Below are 20,650 nucleotides of genomic sequence, written 5' to 3'. Positions count from 1 at the left end.
TTAAGATATTCATAGAACAAAATTTGACAATCCGCCGATCCGATAAATTTTGGCCCGGCCTATGGTCAGATTTGATTACTGATGTGGTTTATGAAAAGCTACGGTGGATTGGCACATGTGCCTGAAATTTTCAGCAGTGAGCTAGTACAGTGGACCGTAAAAATGGGGTTCATGATAAACATATGTACTTGTTATATGCCAGGACATGTACCCGCCGGAGCTCAAATTAAAGCGCGCCAATGAATGAGAGGAAAATAATTCTTGGTCGATCAAAATCAAGACCACTTGTCGCCTGCTCCATGAACCCGTTCCAAACGAGCATACTTGGGGTGTTCGATGATTTTCCATACAATCAGAACCAGAACAAGTCTGGCGCTGAGGGCAGTATTTCTCCACCAACTTCACAGACTCTCTTCAAGTTGTTAACCACACATTATACTAAATTACGTTAAAATAACTTATTTGATCGGTTTAGGCCCTATACGTGATGTTTGATGCGCTGAAAACTTGTTTTCATTTATTTATCCCAAATTCCATCTTTCGAGGTTTTCGGTTATATGCCACTTTTGAGAGAAGCATTGGACCTGCAGCTGCCCGTCAGATCTCAATTTAAAGCTAAATAAATACACTTCAAATTCATTGCCCATGACTTTCCTCATGGGGCGAGTATTTTTGACGATATTTAATAAAATAAGAGACGTAAACAAAAAATTTTCACTTTTTGGAAAAAATACCCAATTTTTAAAGAGCTCTATCTCGGAAACTGCTGCATGCACAAAGTTCGCTTGCACCCCAAATTGTAGCGAATTTAATCTAGTTTAAAAAAGGTAACTTCAACTTTTTCTGTGAGACTCATATCTTAGGAGATATTGAGCAAAAACTGAAAATAGTGCAAAAATTTTGTTGTTCTTTGGCTACCACGCAGCGCGCACAAGTCTTTCGAAGTTGCAAATTTGGTGTTTTACTCTTGGCTGAGGTCCAAACAACATATTAAAAAATCAGAACTACATGACCTTTTGCAAGGTCGGACCCTTTTTTATGTTTATATTGACTGGACTACAAGTGGATCACACAAAAAAGAAATCGGACATAAACTCATTAATTTTTTTCCTACAGTTACATTAATGTTACAATTTTCATTCCCACTTCCCTTGTAATATTATTGGTACTTGAAATTTTCATAATACTTGTCTACAACACTACCTAAATTATTCGATGTAGTTTCAGCAAATCTCCAGGTAAAACTTTCCCAAAAAGGTCAATGATCGCAATTTGTGATTTTTAGATCATGAACGTTTACTAAGATAGCAGAGCCCAAATGTTCGATATCTCCCATTCTCAAATTCGTGATTTCATTGCATCGAAAACGGTAACACCTAGTGACATACAGTCATACCTAACTTACAATAACAATTTATAATTCGTCCTCTAGCGAACTCAGAACTTTTCACCAGGAGCAATTATGTAGAAATTATATACAGCGTGTCTATGTATAAATGATTGTGGCATCCAAGTAGGCTTTGATTGTGTGCCGACTCTTTCACCAGAAATCGAATAATATTAGCCTGATCTACGATGTGCAACCCCAGAACAAACTGGTTTTACTGGTTGCCTATTGCGTAGCTTGACAAAATTAATGCTTGCAAAAAAATTAAATAAAAATAAATTAATGAAATGCATTATTGACAAGTCTCAACACTCTCAACAAATTATGTATTTATTAAACACTTAAGTATGCCCTGCCTATGTCAACATCATCTAATATTTCTCTTGACGAAAATGATAGTTTTTTTGAATTTAAATATCCTCAAGACTCAAGATTTCGTTTACGAACTACCCACTGGAAAATTAGTGATAAAGATTTAACCGACGCAGGTCCTTCGAACGTTAATATAAATCTTGACCAAAAATTCGGAAATGTCAAGAAATGTCAAAATAAAATTTATGAAGATAAATTAGTTTTTCAATGTGAAGAGTGCAACAGGAACTTTAAAAATGAAAAGGGTCTTAAAATTCATAGAACAAGAATCCATGGACTAATGGGACAATCTTTTTTGTGTGAATCATTTTCCTCAAAAATTGAGAAAACAAGAAGGAAAAATGAAACAATCCATCAAACTCCACCTACTTCCATGGATTATGAGAAACAATCCGGATCAGAAGATAGTCAACCTGATGGATCTCAACGATACGTTGTACTGTATGTCCTGGAAAATCATTTAAGGATAACAACAGATTGAAAATTCACGTAGATAAGTATCATGTCGATAATAATCTATCAACTTCTTCTACTTCTTCTTCAACCGATTCAATAACAAAATTGCTAATTAATTTGAAACTTCAGTTACCAACTATTAGAAGAATTCCAAAAGCTTGTAGACATTTAGCTGCAGATAAATTAAGTTCCATTATTAATAATTGTCTTTCGACCAAATCATTGTCATCCTTTGAGAATCTTTTGCTTTTTTCGTATAGAGCTTTCAATGTAGCAGAGAAATCTGATAAGTCGTTGAATAAGCATATAAAAGAAAATCTTTCTAATTTTGAAGTACCTCAAATACGAACTGGTTCTAAGAAACGTACAAATTTATCATTAGCTAAGAAAGTAGAAGCAAAAGTAGCCGATTTTGATATCAGAGGAGCTGTTAAATTATTGTCCTCGGATGACTCATTAGCTTCATTCAACGAAGATGTTGCTGAAGAACTTAAAAAAAAAACATCCTTTACCATCTCGAGAACTTTTTTTTCCAGACCCTTCCAAACCAGGAGACATTAGTTTAATAGTCAATGAGCAAAACGTTGGAGAAGCTATCAATTCATTTCCTGCCGGTTTTTCACCAGGTTTAGATGGCATGAGACCACAATACTTGAAAGATATCATATCTTTGTCAGCGGGTGAAGTAGGTCAGAAGGCACTAAGAGCTTTAACCAAACTGTGCAATTTTTTATTATCTGGGCAACTTCCTTCAGAAATCTGCCATTTATTGTATGGTGCGTCTTTATGTGCCCTTAACAAGAAAGATGGAGGACTTAGACCGATCGCTATCGGAAACTGTTTGCGAAGATTGACCTCAAAGCTAGCCTGTTTTCAAAGTCGAAATATTGTAAATTCGTATTTATCTCCACACCAACTTGGAGTTGCAACTAAACGAGGATGCGAAGCAGCAATTCATACCACACGAACCTTTGTTAATAACGATCAAAACCGTGGCCATTCAACCAATTATTTTATCTTTGGATTCTCAAATGAATATATGGTATTTAGATGATGGAACCTTAGCTGATTACCCAGAAGTAGTTTTATCCGACTTTAAGAAAGTTATAAATTTATCTCAGGAAATTGGCCTTGAATTAAACTTTAACAAATGCGAGATCTTTTGCTGTTCTGGAGACACAGACTTAAAAGTCATAAAGGAATTTCAAAATTTAGCACCAGGCATTAAAATCTGTGACCGGGAAAGTTTATCTCTTTTAGGCTCTCCAATTTTTGACCAAGGTTTCAAAAACACCGTCTAAAAAACTATAATTACAGTTGAAAATCTTTTAAACAAAGCTGAACTCCTTAACAGACACGTGGCTTATACTTTAATCAAAAACTGTCTTTTCATACCAAAATTTAATTTTTTATTAAGAACAACTCCATTTTGGAAATTTTCTAATTATGTTAATTCAATTGATTCTTCTTTAAAGTCTTGTTTAGAGAGAATACTTAATTTACGTTTAACTGATTTACAATGGCGTCAGTCCACTTTACCGATTAGATTTGGTGGTCTGGGCATTCGTCGCATTTCCGATATTTGCCTCCCTGCTTTCCTATCTTCAATTAATGGGGTTAAAAAGCTTGTTTCTTTATTACTAAACTCAAAGGATAATGAGCTTAATATTCACCATTATGATGAAGCTTTAGCAGTCTGGGGTGTAGCAAATGAGAACGAAATACCAACAATTCCACAATTTCAGAAGAATTGGGATAATATTAATATCAAAGGAATAATTGCCAATGACTTAATCTTTAATTCACCTAGAGACTTGGCTCGTTTTAAAGCTTTGCAATGTAGAGAATCAGGATCTTGGTTACATGCAATACCTTCTCCTAATATTGGTACTCTTTTAGATAACACTTCCTTCCAAGTTTGTATTGGTTTAAGATTGGGTTGTAATCTTTGTACACCTCATATTTGCAAATGCAATGCGAAAGTTGACGAAATTGGCACCCACGGTCTAAGTTGTTTCAAAAGCAGTGGTAGATTTTCAAGACACACTGAAATTAATTCCATTATCAACCGGTCTTTAACTTCAATTCATGTGAATTCAACTTTAGAACCAAACGGACTGTCTCGGGATGACGGAAAACGCCCAGATGGGATGACTTTAGTACCGTGGATTAAAGGTCAACCTTTGGTTTGGGACGTTACTGTTGTAGATACACTTGCAGACAGTTACGTTTTGAAATCATCTGAAGTCTCAGGTTCTGCCGCTGAAATGGCTTGCAAATGCAAACATAGCAAATATAGTTCAATCATTTCGTCAAACTACGTGTTTAAAGGTTTAGCATTTGAAACGTTAGGCCCTTGGTGCAAAGAAGCCATCGATTTCATTAATGTCATCGGAAACCGACTTATCGCGGAATCAGGCGATTCAAAATCAAAGAAATTTCTTTTCGAGAGGATTTCCCTTGCCATTCAACGTGGAAACGCTGCAAGCATTCGGGGCACTTTTCCAGATTCCGCAATATTATCGGAAATTTTTGTATTGTAAAACAAAAATGTTTATGTAATTATGTTATTAATTGATAATATATATTACTTAAGAAGGTGAATAACATCAGTGATTCAGTTAAAAAAGTAACAATATAAATTAAAGGAATGGTTCGAAGTATCCTCCATTTTGCTCTGGATATTTTCTCACTCTCTTGATGTTACAACAGACGGTGGTAATCTCTTCTATTAACTCGTTTAAATTATTAATTTCTCATTTATACACTTCACTTTTCACATAGCTGAACACAGAAAAGTCAGGTGAACAGATTATTCTGAAACCAATTACAATAATTTATGCAGCTTTCAGGATCATTAAGGAGCAGCTATTGTACAGTTGTATGGATGTAAATGCATGTTCTCCTCTAACAACTTTATGGCATGTAAGTACTGCAATTTGATGAGACAGTCTAGTAGGTAAGTTCTCGGTTGTGCTTCTAAATGATCTAGTATATTTTCAACTACATTTTCCATCACCTTGGGACGACCTGACGATTTCCCCTTTTCAACACTACCGGTAGTAACAAAACGATTAAAAATTTGATGTATGTGAGCTGTGAGGCACTTTTCTAAAACATTTTGGTGCAGGTACTTAGCTAATCATAAGAAACTTATTTTGTTCAAGTGTGAAGACTATTTTAGCAATTACTTCTTTGTGAGGTTATAAAATTATTCTGATTTTCAATATAAAAACAGATACCTAAAGACAATAACTTTGTAACACCACCGGAAATTATCTAGCTCCAACACTACCGGTAGTAACAAAATGATTAACAATTCGATGTATGTGAGCTGTGTGGGACTTTTCTAAAACATTTTGGTCCAGGTACTTGGCTAAAAATTCTTCTTTGCAAGCTTGAATGCTGTATGTCCATTCCCTGACTCTCTTTTAACACCGTTGCCCGTTGCGGTAATAAGACATCATAAGGAACTTATTTTGTTCAAGTGTGAACACCATTTTAGCAATTACTTCTAAAATATTTGAGAGGTTGTAAAATTATAAAAACAGATAAAGACAATACCTTTGTAACACCACCGGAAGTTCTCTAGCTTTGAAAAAAGTTTTTTTAAACAATAAGCAGACCAGGAACGCAAGAAACAATAAAACAGGACTTCGAAGCGTAAATGAGGTTAAGTTGATTTCGTGTTGACAGCTTGTGAATATATTTGACAATTTGGCGGTTAGTAGTTGACGAATTTAAAGGGGTTGGCAAATTCAAATTCCAGAGCGCTCTGCGATCCCACATTCTTTTATAGACAGTCTGTACATTTCTCCCGAGATGGTGGTCGGATTAGATCAGCATTGAGTTTGCCACGATCTGCAATTTCATGTATTTCAGGGGGCGTACATGCAAGATTATCTTGATCATCTTCCATATTCGTGTTTTGTGACAGAATTTGAATAAAACAAAAGACGACTAAATCAAATTTTCACTTTTAAAATTAAAACTCATTCTTCAAACTAACTCGCGGCTACGCCACTCGGTCTTTAAACTTGAATTCGTGCTTCAAGAGTGCTCTTATGAAACTTGTTTTTTAATATACTATTATTAACAGGGAAGTAAATTTTACTTGTTCATTTTATAATACATTAATAATTACTAATATTCGGTTGCACAAAAAACGTTGTGTACACCTTAGCCGTGAAATTCTTTAACATCCGCGAAATTCTTCAACTTCCTCGAAATTGCCTGTTTCGGCCGCAAGCGGTCTCGGCGACAATTTTTCTCTCGGTACGTTAAAAAATTATTTCGCGGCCTTGAAATACAAATGACTATTTCGAGCTAAATAATCAGTTGTTTACCATGTCATCAGTGTTAAATTAATTAACCATAGGGCATTACTGTATGAGGAAGATTTGGGTAATGCACTGAGGCCGCCATTTGTATGCGGAAACCATTTCCACACCGCGAATTTCGCGATTCGCGTACATTTACTGTGGTGGCGTTTGGTCCCAACAAATTATAGAAATAAATAAATGAATTTGATAACAGAAGTTGGTGGAAATTTGACCTAATGAGATTTGACTCGCGGCCCTCGAATTGAGACCTGACTCATGAATAAATGACTACGCTGGGCAAATACAGAAGTTTCTGGCGCGAACAGCATTATGGAAGTTTGAGATGCGAACTATGTGATCCGATTTAGATTTCAATTACCCCAATTAAATTGAACCCGACGCGATGCCCTGGAATCTCATAGATCACCCCGGTCTACTCCGGTGGTCGAAAATAAAAGGGAAAAAAGGTTCTAACAGGGCCAAAGGGTACCTCTCTTCACGTGTCAGCTGGCCTAGTTTGGTCGCTGGCCCCCTTGGGGGTGACGCGGCTGAATTTTGTGCTCTTACGCCGGACCACAGCTAATTGAGTGCGATGGACACTGGCGGTAGCTTCCCGATCTCGAGACTCCAAAACATACATAATAAATAAAAATGTTTTATAATGAATTTATACTAGTTCCCCTTGATGAAAGCACGGTTCCCCAATCGGTAAATGCAAGAAGATCACATACTTCGCGATAAAGAAATTAATACGATAAAGAACTAAATGCTGGTTGACTAATTAAATCACGACTACAAATAATGTACCAGAATTAGAGAAATAATTTACCTTGTGAATGTAAAGAACGTGGTCACAAAATGGCTGCTGGAAGTACTGAACGTACCTCCGGCTACTTTGGAGATCAAACCCCGAGTGAATCAAAAAAGCCCTGTTTCCCGTGCCGCAATCGGTTTTCTCATTTCTGGCGCACCCCACTTTCGCAACCCCTACTTGATCAAAGTGACCAATCAGCTCGGTTCTACTTTACGCCGACCGCGACACCCTTTCGATATCTCTAAAACTTTTGAAATTACAGTTTCCGTTTTCCACCATTAATTTAAATGTTTAAATTTAGAATTTTGTTAGGACCAGACCGAATGTACAAAATTTGTTGTCAAATTAGAACTCTGAAAAAGAACACTTAATTACTGACTCTATACAATAATAAACCTCAACATAAAGAAACAACCACAATCTAAAAAATGGAACAAACAGAATTAACAGGAACACTGAATTACCGACTCTATACAATAATAAAAATCAGCACCAAGAATCAAACATAATTAAAATGAATCCAACATAATTAAAAATGAGACAAACAGAAAAATGAAACAAACATAATTAAAATGAATCAAACATAATTAAAATGAAACAAACAGAATTAAAATGAAACGAATTAACCTTATTTTGAAACCTAAATTGGGCTTGAAACGCTGTTACGTAATTGTCATGTCATGCAACTAAATTCCGTTGATCTGCTACTTCTAAAAATTGTTCTACATTGGTTTCATTCCCCAAAACCGTTCTAATTAATAATTACTTCGTAAATTTCATTCTCTCTCTCTCTCACTCACACGTCTGATTTCTACGACTACCTGGCTTTACCGTTACCCGGTCCTCTGTGTTTTCTATCGACTCCCTTTCTACTTTGCTTTGTTACTTTTCTAACTAAAAGTGCAAACGTTTTTAATTTGCAATTCTCGCCCTTTAATAACAATATGCCACAAATTTGAGAATGCTAAAAAAAGTAAATTAACCTAATGAACATTAATTTTGTTGCTCTCTCAATTTGAAACCTGCTAACATCAAATTCATTAATTCAATTATCCCCTGATTTTAACTGGACTCCCCAAATTGTCGAACGAGTAAATTTTGCAATGTTTCTTTTCCCATAAAAACTGTTATCTTGTGTTGTGTTCGGACAGGACATGTACCTGCATTTTCAAAGAAAGGTTGGCAGATTTCACTTGAGGAATGTGGTGCCGATACGGCTTCAATAAAATTTACAACTGACCAGCATTTCCGTCGCAAATGAACGGTATTTAAATTATTTCGTTGAAATTATTTTAAAATTAAAATTCTTAATTTATCGAACCTATTCGGACCGTTACAGTATCTACCATTTTTGTCCTTCTGGTATGTTTTTCCTGCTATGCTATCTAAAGCATATAAAAAATAACAAAACTTTGTGTAACCGTTTTGTAGCCAGCCCCGTTAACAATCTCAAGATCATCATAAATGTTCAAAAGATAATTTCGGTATTGAATTTTATCGAGCAAAAGGTTTATGGTGTCATACTCCTCTTTCATATTCACCAAATAGGTTGAAGGAACTGAAAGATGGGGGTTGCAAACTTTTGTCAGCTACTTTCCTAAAAATAAATAATACAGTTTTTAACCAAACCTAAGTATTTTTACAAAAAACGTTTTTCTGTATAAAAATGGTGCGGAGAAGAATTTGACGTCCTGATTTGGATTCAGTGTACCAAATTTTATAGAGACCACGTACTTTCTGGTGCGAGGATTTTGGTGCGGACCAGTGTTATTTGTGTATATTGTGAATTATTATTGAAATTTGTTAATATTTCTATATAACTAGTTTACTTTGCTTAATTGCGGGCATGGATTGCGGGACTCGATTAGAGATTTGTCAAAAATGACAATAATCGTACATCATAACCTCTTCAAAATACACATAACCTGAATTATTATCTGTGACATTGCATTTACAGTAGAAAAAAGTTGTATCCTATTACACCACAAAAGTTACAAAAATCACTAGATTTAGTAGTATACATTGAAAATGGATAGAGTTTATAAGGAATTCTAAATCCAAAAAACAATTCCTAGGAAGATGACATTTTATTGTAAATTTTTGCTACAAGTGAAAGAAATTTCGTTTTCTTGAAACTTCAATATAGATCGAAATAAAAAAGACATCAAAACATTTTAATGCATCTTATAATGCATAAAATATGTTTTCTTTATACCATACTATTGTTAGGATTTATCAGTACTCAATGCTTGATTGATGTGACACCTATAAAACAGTCTAGGCCGTTATTCAAAATTATCAGACCGAGGTCGTTATTTTTACTGCCGTTGCTACGGTTACGGCACAAATGACAACTAAATTTAATTTTTGAAGAAAAGAGAAATGTTAATCTTACAAATAAATCATCGTTAAATGTTAAGTATTATTGGTATAAAGAAAACTATAAAACAACATACGGCCGATATGGATATAACAGACTCGGTTGATTATAAAATCTCGGCTCCGTCTCGATTTTACAATATCTCAACCTCGTCTATTATATAACCCATATCGGCCTAATACCGTCATATACTATATTCGCAAGTAGGTTTAAACATTTTTCTGAATTCCAAAATTGATTGAAAGTTAAAAGAGGATTTTTAAGTTTATCAATTTTTCATCATTGTATTTGAGACAAGGTCGTTTTGTGTATTATGCTAACAGTTCACCCTTTATATAGATAACATTTCATTGCTTGTTGAATACACATTGATAAATAGAAGAGTTATCAGTATGATTGATAAACACAAAAAAATGTCGCATCATTGTTTTCTACATAAATTGTGAGTACACCAAATATAGCATTCGATATACGAGTATCTCTCATTTTGATTAGTATTGAATGCCGTGAAATGGCTCTGATATTAGAAATATTCTTGTCAGTTCTGTTAATCGGTATTCTAATATTGTGGTTTCGTCAGAAAAATAAAAACAAAGATTTTTATAAAAATATTCCCGGACCTCCTCCTCTTCCGATATTTGGCAATATTCTGGAAATTGGTTCCACAACAAGTAAGTTGCAATTTATTCGAATACATACTCAACTGATTCGTACACATCCGGAAAGACAAGTTAAATAATTTCTTATCCTACAAAAAGAGAGAATTAAATAATTAAGGAAAAAAGAGAAGAATATGAATTTTGTCATTTTCATTACAATTAAAAACAATTTTGTGTAAACTCGCTGGCTCATAATAATTCGATAGATTTAACTTTAGATTATTTGCATTACTGAACATAAGTTTAAAGGAAGTTTTGTTGAACTGTAGTTGAATCTAAATATTTTTATTTTGTTTAATAGTTGGTTATATCGTTAAGAATGAATCGACTCTACTTTATCTTGGTCTTCAATCTCTGGGCTTAACACTATTTTATCTTCAAGCGGATCACAAAAAAAATCGGACATGAACTCATTTATTTTCTTTTGCTGCAGTTACAGTAAAATGACAATTTTCAAATTTTAAGGCACCAGTTCTCTTGTTGCAATATTATTACTATGTATTAGTATTTGAGTGTCCGATAGTATTAGTGACATCTACTAAAGTCTAAAGTATACTTTCTAATGTTGAACGGCCATCTTGCTATTTTTGATTTTATTATTAAATTTTTCGTGTAATTATTGATAAATAAATCGTGAGAAATGCTTCAAATAACCTTACATTTGGCTCGGTCGTGCCGCCTGTGAACATTTCAACTCCTAGGATTTGAAGTATTTCAAGTCGGGTTACAAAAAAAGGCCACTTCAAAATGGTTTCTATTGTTTCTATAGAGATACACATCTGTTCACGGAAAAAGCATACAAGTCTTGATAGTTATTTATGCAACAGGGGCAAAAAGTGAATGATTATTGCACGAGACGTGAAAATTGTCCCAAGAGCCGCAGGCGAGTGGGACAACACGTCAAGTGCAATAACACTTTTTGCACGTGTTGCATACAACATTTTTTCTACCATCGAACAAAAAAAAAAGAGAAACAAACAACGATAAACAACAGTTCAGTCCTGTGCGTCCTGTGTGAAAAATGCAATAAATAATCACTTTTTGCACGATCGTAGACAGACTGTTGACAGATGCGTGCAATAAAGACTTTATCGCACTAGTGCAATTAAGAGGCACTTTTTTTCACTAAAAACAATGCAATGAACACTCACTTTTTGCACGATCGTAGAATAAATTAATTTTTGCAATTTTTGGCTGTGTAAATTTACTTGATATCTGTTTCCATGTTTACCCATATTAAGTTAAGAATCGGGTAAGAATTTACAAACGAATTTTGATTATACCAAACTTAAAAGAATCCACAATAAACCTTGAAAATAAAGAACTATACCCATTATGTTGATAACAGTAACATTAGAGGGAGCATTAAGTACACTTTTACTGACTGAAATCGAATTATTTCAACAACCTGCCACTGACAGTGACATCAGGTAATAATAAATCTGATCTACACAAGCAAAATGTAAGTGTATGCTTTTTCAGTGGTGAGGTTGTAGCAACGATAGAACTTTTTTTTTATACAGGGTGTCCCCAAAAAAAAGACGAGTCCATAGCTCCCTTATTTATCGGAGGATTTTAATTATCTATACACCAAATTAAATGGTTGTTAATAGGCTACAAAACGGCTTAATAAATTCACGTATAGCTCCAAGGGCTTCAAGACTAAACTGTCAAAATATTTTTTTTTAAATAGGATTACGTACTTTTTTTTAGTAATTCTGATAGAGATTTTAGTTCTGAAAACAACAATGTATCACAAATATAACTTCACATAAAAAAAAATAACACTAACTTTTGAAACAAATGACGAGCACAAAGCGAAAAGCTATCAAAATGCATTGCCTTACAATGTAATAACCAAATTAAGGTAGCTGGAAAAACAAATGATAAATAATAACATGTGGGTTGCGCAGATATGCCGCCAATGTTTAGCGCAAAATGGAACATAGACGATACTTAGTAGCGATTTTTTACATTTTTTTTTTGTGAATTTTTGGTATTTAAGTGTATACTTGTGATACACTGTTGTTTTCAGAATAAAAATCTCTATCAGAATTACTAAAAAAAGATATGTAATCCCATTTGAAAAATTTTTTTTTGACAGTTTACCGTTGAAGCCCATGGGGCTATACTTGAATTTATTAGGCCATTTTATAGCCTATTAACAACTATTTAATTTGGTGTCCTGTTAATTAAAATCTTCCGATAAATAACGGAGTTATGGACTCGTCTTCTTTTTTGGGGACACTCTGTATTACTCGGCACATAAAGGAGCAACTTCACCTGGTTAATCAGATAAAGTGATATTTTTACCTTGTCAATGAAGTCACATAGTGACGTTAGTAAACAAAATAAATTTTCACTTTCTCAACAGCTTTCATAGATGTTATGCTAAATTTTGTAAACAAGTATGGAGGAGTACTACTACTGCATGGTGGTCCAATTCGTAAAGGCTTGTTGGTTTCCGATTACAAATTCTTGGAATGTGTTTTAAGTTCTACGAAAATATTAAACAAGACTGAGGATTACGATTACGCTCGCCCATGGTTGGGAACTGGCTTATTAACCAGCGATGGTAATTGAACAAAATTAAAAGAAAAATGGAGCATAACAATTTTTCTAGGCCCCAAATGGAAAAAACATAGAAGAATTTTAACACCAGCGTTTCATTTTCAAATTTTAGAACAGTTCATCGACGTCTTTGAGTCTGGAGGGAACACCCTGATTCAAAAGCTCGAAAAAGAAGTGGGAAAAAAGAGCGTTGACATTTACCCTTTCGTCACGCTCTGTACTTTGGATATCATTTGCGGTGAGTATATTGATCAGTTATTACCTAGATGGTTTAAAATTATAATTAAAAAAGTAACTCAAAAAGTTGTCATAATGATTGTCATCACGTGAAAAGATTATCAGACGTGTGACTTTATAAAATTTGTTTTAGAAACCGCAATGGGAACGAAAATCAATGCACAAGAAAATTCTGATTCTGAATATGTTCGCAGTGTAAAGGACATGTGTAGAATTATTATCGAACGTTCATTTTCCTTTTTGCAATTGTTTGATCTGACTTATCCTTTGACGAAAAATTATTACGTGGAAAAGAAGGCTTTAAAAGTCTTACACCAACACACAAACAGCGTAATTACAAAAAAACGAAGTGAATCAAAGAATCCGGCAACAAAGAAAACGCAGGATGGCAATTTTGGTCCCAAGACTAAGAAAGCGTTTCTTGATTTGATTCTGGACGCCAAGGTGGACGGTAGATCACTTACACAAGAGGAAATACGAGAAGAAGTCGATACATTTATGTTCGAGGTAAAATATAATTATTAGTTATTAGTCGCAGTTAAATAGTAGAGATTTTAGGGTCACGACACTACGGCTTCGGCCATAAGTTTTGCCATATTTTGCCTAGCTAATCATCCTGAAGTTCAGGCTAAAGCATTAGAAGAGCAGCGAGAGTTATTTGGTTCAAACGAAAATCCATCTCCCACATATGCAGATTTGCAAAGTATGAAATATTTGGAACAAGTTATTAAAGAAACTTTGAGGCTATATCCATCTGTGCCGTTTTACGGCAGGAAAACTAACGAAGCTGTAGAATTCAGTAAGATTACATCTTTTGTCACTTTTTGAAACTAACGGAAACATTGTAGATGGTAGCATTATTCCGGAAGGTGTTACGATTACTATTTTTGCGTACGCAATTCATCGAGATCCTAAGTACTTCGAAGACCCAGAACAATTCAATCCTAGCAGATTTGAAAAAATCGATGGTAAATTGCCATATTGTTTCATACCGTTTAGTGCTGGACCAAGAAACTGCATAGGTGAGTGTCATACGGACTCTATAAATGAATAATCCATGTAATTTTGCAGGTCAAAAATTTGCAATGTTGGAAATGAAAAGTACATTGTCGAAAATTATTCGAAAATTTGAATTAATGCCATCTACACCTCAACATAAATTACAATTGGCGGCAGAAGCTGTTTTAAAATCAGCGAATGGAGTAAAGATAAGTTTAAAATTGAGAGATTAATCTTCTATAAATGGACTGAAGTACACCACAATGTACGAAATCTTTTTCGAAATGAAGAAATGTATAAGATTACAAAAACAAAGCAAAAAATCAAAGACTTTAATTGTTAAAAAAAAATAATATGTCCCTAATAAAATTATCTTCTGTCCACACAATAGTATATTGGGATATAAAGTACGTAAGTGCATTATAACAGAATCGAGAAAGAGTTATGGCACTTACTAACCGTATATTCTACAACGTTTTTCGCACAATCGCTTATACGAAAAAAAAATGGCTTCGAAGTAATTTTTATTGAACGATAATGACACAGTTTTCTGATAAGTTGTAATGATTTGAATACATTACTTTTTCCGCCAAATATTCGAACCTGCGCAAAACGGTAACAAATGTGGTCGTGATCGTCATCGAATCGGAGGAGCCCTACGTTGTGTCTTTCTTTTGGCGGAAAAAAAGGTTCGGAATGCAAACGATGAGGGTTCCAGTTGGAAGAGTGCCGCAAATAAAACACACATGTGAGGGACGCAAAATACCTTTTATTAAAAATGCCTGTAATAACTTTGATGAAAAAGAAATTGAAACGAATACAAAGGACAGAAATTATGTTTAACGAAGTACGAGAAATTAACTAGTTGAGTACATCACAAAGATAAACGACAAGATGAATGCAACAATATTTAAAATAACAGAAAAACGGGCACATGACAGACAAAATGACAGTTAAAACTTGCAAAACAAGTAAACAAATTATAAGGCAGTTATTACAGACAGGGACGGATGAAAAACCCTCTTCAAAAACCGTATCCCAGGTATTACTCATATTTCACAATTAGATTAATGACAAAAACAATGGTTATTTGAAACTACGCGGTCAAGGTACGCCAACGGGAGCTTAGAGCTGGAGGTAACAAACTCTCGGCCGCGAGGGGACTCAGAAGAATAATCTGAATCGGCTTGAGACCAGCGACGTTTCTAGATACTCGGGTTAATAATGAACGTCAGGCTATTTCACCGACCAAGAAAGAGTGACAGAGCGCCTCGGGGTTGTACGATGAGCTTCCCAAGCCGCTTCGAGCAGAGCTTGCTCCGCCTTCCCCAACCAACCGTTTACCGACAAAAACCTAAGATCTCTAGAACCGCGACGGAGGTTTCACGTCAGCATCCCAGAGCCGCATCGAGCAGGGCTTAGGTCCGCCTCCGCTAACGGCCGTAACTTAACCGTGGCCTCCCCAGAAATTTACTAGACAACCCCACGACTTGCTGATCGAAACCTAATTCCCATGGTGGCGCACTTACAACATTTTACTTTAACTCTTCCGAAATCTAGCGGTGCTTAACAACAACATAAAGAAAACCCGAGTTTAATTCAATCGAACAAAGCGTAACATTAAACGATGCGAAAATTCAACAAAACAAAGCGCAACATTAAACAAGGATCAAATAAACAAAACAAAACGCAACATTAAACAAGGATAACATAAGCAAAACAAACCGCAACATTAAACAATGAGGAAATAAAAGAGAACAAAAACGCTAAGTTAAATAACGATAAAATAGAACCACTTTAAATGGCACAAATATCAGTAAACAACATAAATCACGAATACAATAATCGCTGGTAATGTTAAACAAAAAGAAAATGGCGGGCCGAGTGCCGTTAGAAAATGTTAGTGAAGAAAAAAAAACAAAATGGACGCACGCGGTTCGGACGACGGCTCCGAATTTTCGAAATTACCAGATTGTTAAAAAAAATGAACCTCCCAGAAGAAAGATAACGCTTAAAATTAACAAATGGGCGCTTCTTAAAGCAACAGCATGCAACAAAATGAAAACTACAACATACCCTTACCACGTGGTCCTGGTCCCAAAAACAAAACACAAAAAAAAGGCAACGAAAGTGGGATAAATTACCCAGGTGAATTAAAAACGTCGAATTCTTCACGGGGACACAAAATATCTACTCGGAACGGTAGTGTAATCGGTTCAGATGTGACTTACAGATTTTTGGAATATTGGATCGCTCTTCGCCAGGTCTGTTCGTTTCGAAAAACCAAACAAAAGTGCCCTACCCCCCTTCAACCACCCGCGCGAGCGAGCTTCAACCCCCCGCTATATTTCCGCTCGCAGTTCCTAGCCTAGCCGCTAGTACCTTCACATTTGGCGCGCTGTTGTGGCGGTACCGGAAATTTAAATTTAAATTTTAAACTGGGTCACTACAAAGTTATTAGAGAAATAATGCCCTAGTGTATAATCTTCAAATAACAGGCTCTAGGGCGTTATAACGTCTTTGTTGCTTAGTTACGACCAAATTTTGACTAATTGGTATAAATTAATCAAATCATTGTCAATCCAAAAACACACGAAACTAGTCGGACATTAAGTTTTGAAGGCACCACTGGTGTTATAATGATACGCCCTCGGTCGGCGTACTCCCCTCGGGCAGGAGGCCCTCGGGTTTCACTCTACCGACCTCGCGCGTTATCAACCTTATGACACCCTTAATACCTTAATAATAACTATAATCTATTAAGGGCATAATCAGGAGATTATGGTACGCGGGAATGTTTAAAGCCCGAGGAACGATGGCTTTAAATTCCCGAGGGCCATAGTCGACAATTATGCCCGTGGTACATACTGTCGCAAGCAAAAAAAAACTGGTCGTCAAAATCATCCTTTGACACAATGGAAAATGTTCCACTGTAAAACGGTCGTAAATATCATAATAACCTATCATCATGTTGTGTGACATTAATTGGCATTTTTTTTTTCATTTTTTAGACATTTTGTTGACATGGGCATAATCAGACAGGGAAATTTTTTTAATCTGTGACAATCTAACCAAATTTTGAAATGACATTGACGACCAGATTTTTTTGCTCGCGACAGTACAACATTTTATTCTATTTTATAATTTCTAAAAGATTCAAACAAATATTTAGTATTCCTTAAAGGAAATCAACTAAAGGTTGTGTCCATCCAAATTTTAGTGTTGTGTAGAAAGTTTGCTATTTTGATGTTGTTAGGGTCACTGTGTTTGTTTAATGTAGTTTGATACCATTGTTTGAATAATTAAACCAACCGTTGCTTGGCAGATTTTTGACAGATCTGTGCCATAAAGGCCAATTTATGCCCTCATTTGGGGGCGTATAAAGACGATTATTGACTAAAATAGAATAAATGTCATTAATGACTTACCTCAGTAGGTATCGGTGTCGTTATTTACTTACAGCATTAAGGTTGTTAAGTTCAACTTTCAGGTTGTGTCAACAACAATTTATTGTTAGTAGCTATAACAATACGATTGCGCGAAAAATATTATTTGACATCTTAGAAAACAGTTAATGTTATTTTTTAACTAAATTTTTCATTAGAAGTGTTCGTTAAACACTATAAGGAATTAGTATTTGATGGCTTCATTTACCCGCTTTTATTACAATCTTTTCCGAATGTATGTCGTATTATTTTTGATGGTCTGAGAAAAATTTCCTTCAGGACTGTCTCATTCTTTTTGCCACAAGAAAATAATAATAATAACAAAGCCGTGAACACGAACGAATTTACCGTACCAGTCCTGTCTTACTCATTCGGCGTTCTGAAATGGAACGTCGATGAGTTAAAACATCCCGACCAGTGTGCCGTGTATGGAAGATCCATCTTTTGCGCTGATCTGTGTGCCTTTACTATGCTGGGTCCTTCTATATAGATCGGCTTAACACGTCTCTGCTGGTAATTTATTACCACCTGAGAAATGGACTCGACACCACTCGACACCCGCGGGCATCAGGGGTGATTGAGTCTATCATGGAGGGTGCAGAGTATCAAATTTACTAGAACTACGCATTACCCACGGTCAGACATCTCTTGGCGACTAAGCCCAAGAGCCAAAACCATCACGGTCATTGAGCTTTTCAGCTCCACAGAACATAACATGGCCGAGCGTTGCATCGGATACAAGGTCAAGTTGATTGTCGAAGTCCTAAGTGGTATGAAGCAATCCATCATAAGGGATGCAACTTTCCTGCAACCGCCAATTCCAGCTTGATGGCTTTCAAGATCCAAAAGGGCAATTATTCTCGGTTCTTTCTGAGAAATTAAACTAATTAAGGTAGACATCGAATCTGTTTGGTACAGATATACCATCTACATGGGATATCTGTACAGGTATTTCCAAATTTTCCTAAACTGACAGATACTTTCCCAGTTTTTGTACGCTATTTTATTCGTTGTCAACGATGTGATGAACCAAGTGGGTAATTCAAATATCCCACCAAGCGGCCATCTCATTTTTTTTATACAAATTAAACATTACCAGATTCGTTCCAACAGGGTTTGTGAACCACACAGAAGAGTGCAAATAAAACAACACAATAATTATTATAACCAGCTATTTATTCAATGTTATGATTTTTGTCAACGCCGGGATTAATGAATAATAAAAAAACGTCTCGAGAGAGGGCACCCAAGTCTCCCCAAATGTGAGAAGACTACTCATGTAGAACTCTAGGAAAATGGTGAGCTCTGGCCATTCTCCTAGACCCCCGAATGAGGCTCCGCTAAAACCTCTCCTAAAAATACGAATAAGTCCGAAGTGACAACGTAGACGGGACAGTTAGTGAAAATTGAGCAAAACTGATTTCATAAACAACATATGTAATTCAAATTAAAAAAAAAACTGGAGGGTCATGTACATTACAAACAAAACAGTTACTTCGGACCGTTCGAGCGGGAGCGGGCACTAGACGAGAACTTTAGCATGTTTTCTCTTTTTCAAGTTAATTTACAATGTGCGGCAGATACGCTATAGAAGGAGCGAGGGGCTTTGTGTGGTCCGGTGGTCTGTGGCACCTATCCTTACGACTTTAACATTTCCCGCCTACCCGTGATTTGGTGCTAAGGGAAAAGTCCTAACTGCTTTACGTTAAGTCAACAAATTGAGGTACTCTAAGTCCATCGGTTAAAGTGAACATGACTTTTACAAAGCAAAAGAATAACAAAACGCGCTTGTCAGGCTACACAGACTCAGGGAAAATAGACCTGATCACATTTCCGGAAGTGTGCCATGGAGCTCGAGTAAAACCCAGCATTCAACAAGTCCTGCCAAGCGTTAGGTTTTTGGGTCTCCCTGGGGGTGCAAGTTTTATGAGGGTCGCGAGGTCGTGTTCAACGCTTGGAGGTTAGAGGAACAAAACCCCTCAAACAGAGGGAGACCCTCGCGGTAAGGTCAAGAATTTACATTTACAGCAAACTGGAAAAGGCAAACAAAAAAAGAAACGCGACAAATATTTGTTGACAGAGCTATCTAAGAACACTTTCAAATTGGGATGGAAAAGTGGTAACAACCATTAACACATACATAAAAAAATAAAAAAAAACATAGTCCGGTCGACCCTGGCATATTAGAGCCGGTTTGCCGCCAAGGGGGGCACCCTGAATAATATGGAGGGCGCCCCGGGACTAAATGTAGTAGATCCCTAGCTAAGGAAAACCCACGGAGACACCTGAAATATAAAACATTTGGTTGCTACCGGGATGGAAAGTGGAAACTTTGAAATTTTGATTAAAGTGTTGAACAATAACTAGGTACTTATCACACCAAAAGCGTCACTCGGAATAATTAAAAGGGGATCAAAATGAGGGAGTGCGCTCATAAAAAGTGAAAAACCACAGACCCACGCTAAAACTTGGTGCCCTTTTTCTTTTAGGAACGTTAGTGAATTGTTACCCCTGAGTTTACAAAAAAAAAAAAACGTGATCCGGACGATTTTATAAAATTTGCAAAGCTAGAACCAAGCTGCCCTACGCTCCTTCGCAAGCTTATAAATGTTAAAAGCGTAATACATGGGGATGGTCGAGATAATTGTGGATTTTGTAAAGCATGGTGGAAACCCACGTGCGACCCATTTGTGTCTTATTATTGTTAAACTACATTTCGCGTGAAGCAGAATTAATTTTAGTACCCCAAACACATACCTAGTTCAAAAACAGAAGCTGGACAGCAACCTCTAGCACAGTTCAATAAAAAAAAACCAACTAAAATTGCACAATTTGAACACAGAAAAATACATCGTACTTCTGCACTACTCTGCAGTCAAGACAAAAGTGTCCCAAAAAAAAACATGGCCGTTCATCCCCTGTCGACTTTCACCCCCGCCCCTAGCGGTCGCTTACGGTACCAACATTGCTTTTTTTTTTGTCGTCGGTTGGTTTGAATTCAAAAGCG

General features: G+C 35.9%; 1 protein-coding gene and 1 long non-coding RNA gene across 2 annotated transcripts; one reads left to right on the top strand and one right to left on the bottom strand.

The window, feature by feature from the left end:
- Nucleotides 1-5,356: 5,356 nt before the first annotated feature.
- Nucleotides 5,357-6,011, bottom strand: LOC138131912 (uncharacterized). The gene is made up of 3 exons (XR_011159946.1): nucleotides 5,780-6,011; nucleotides 5,458-5,729; nucleotides 5,357-5,408 (listed from the first exon to the last, which is right to left on the bottom strand). It is a non-coding gene; the product is annotated as an uncharacterized lncRNA (long non-coding RNA).
- A 4,202-nt stretch (nucleotides 6,012-10,213) lies between these two features.
- Nucleotides 10,214-14,528, top strand: LOC138131906 (cytochrome P450 4c3-like). Its single transcript, XM_069049174.1, has 7 exons — nucleotides 10,214-10,402; nucleotides 12,765-12,965; nucleotides 13,014-13,199; nucleotides 13,332-13,705; nucleotides 13,757-13,997; nucleotides 14,047-14,220; nucleotides 14,270-14,528. The coding sequence occupies exons 1-7, from the start codon at nucleotides 10,243-10,245 to the stop codon at nucleotides 14,428-14,430; spliced, it is 1,497 nt and encodes a 498-aa protein (XP_068905275.1). The 5' UTR covers nucleotides 10,214-10,242; the 3' UTR covers nucleotides 14,431-14,528.
- Nucleotides 14,529-20,650: the final 6,122 nt, after the last annotated feature.

Source organism: Tenebrio molitor, chromosome 5 (assembly GCF_963966145.1).
Source record: "Tenebrio molitor chromosome 5, icTenMoli1.1, whole genome shotgun sequence".
In the NCBI taxonomy this organism is placed as follows: domain Eukaryota; kingdom Metazoa; phylum Arthropoda; class Insecta; order Coleoptera; family Tenebrionidae; genus Tenebrio; species Tenebrio molitor.
This window is presented reverse-complemented; position numbering and strand designations above follow the sequence as displayed.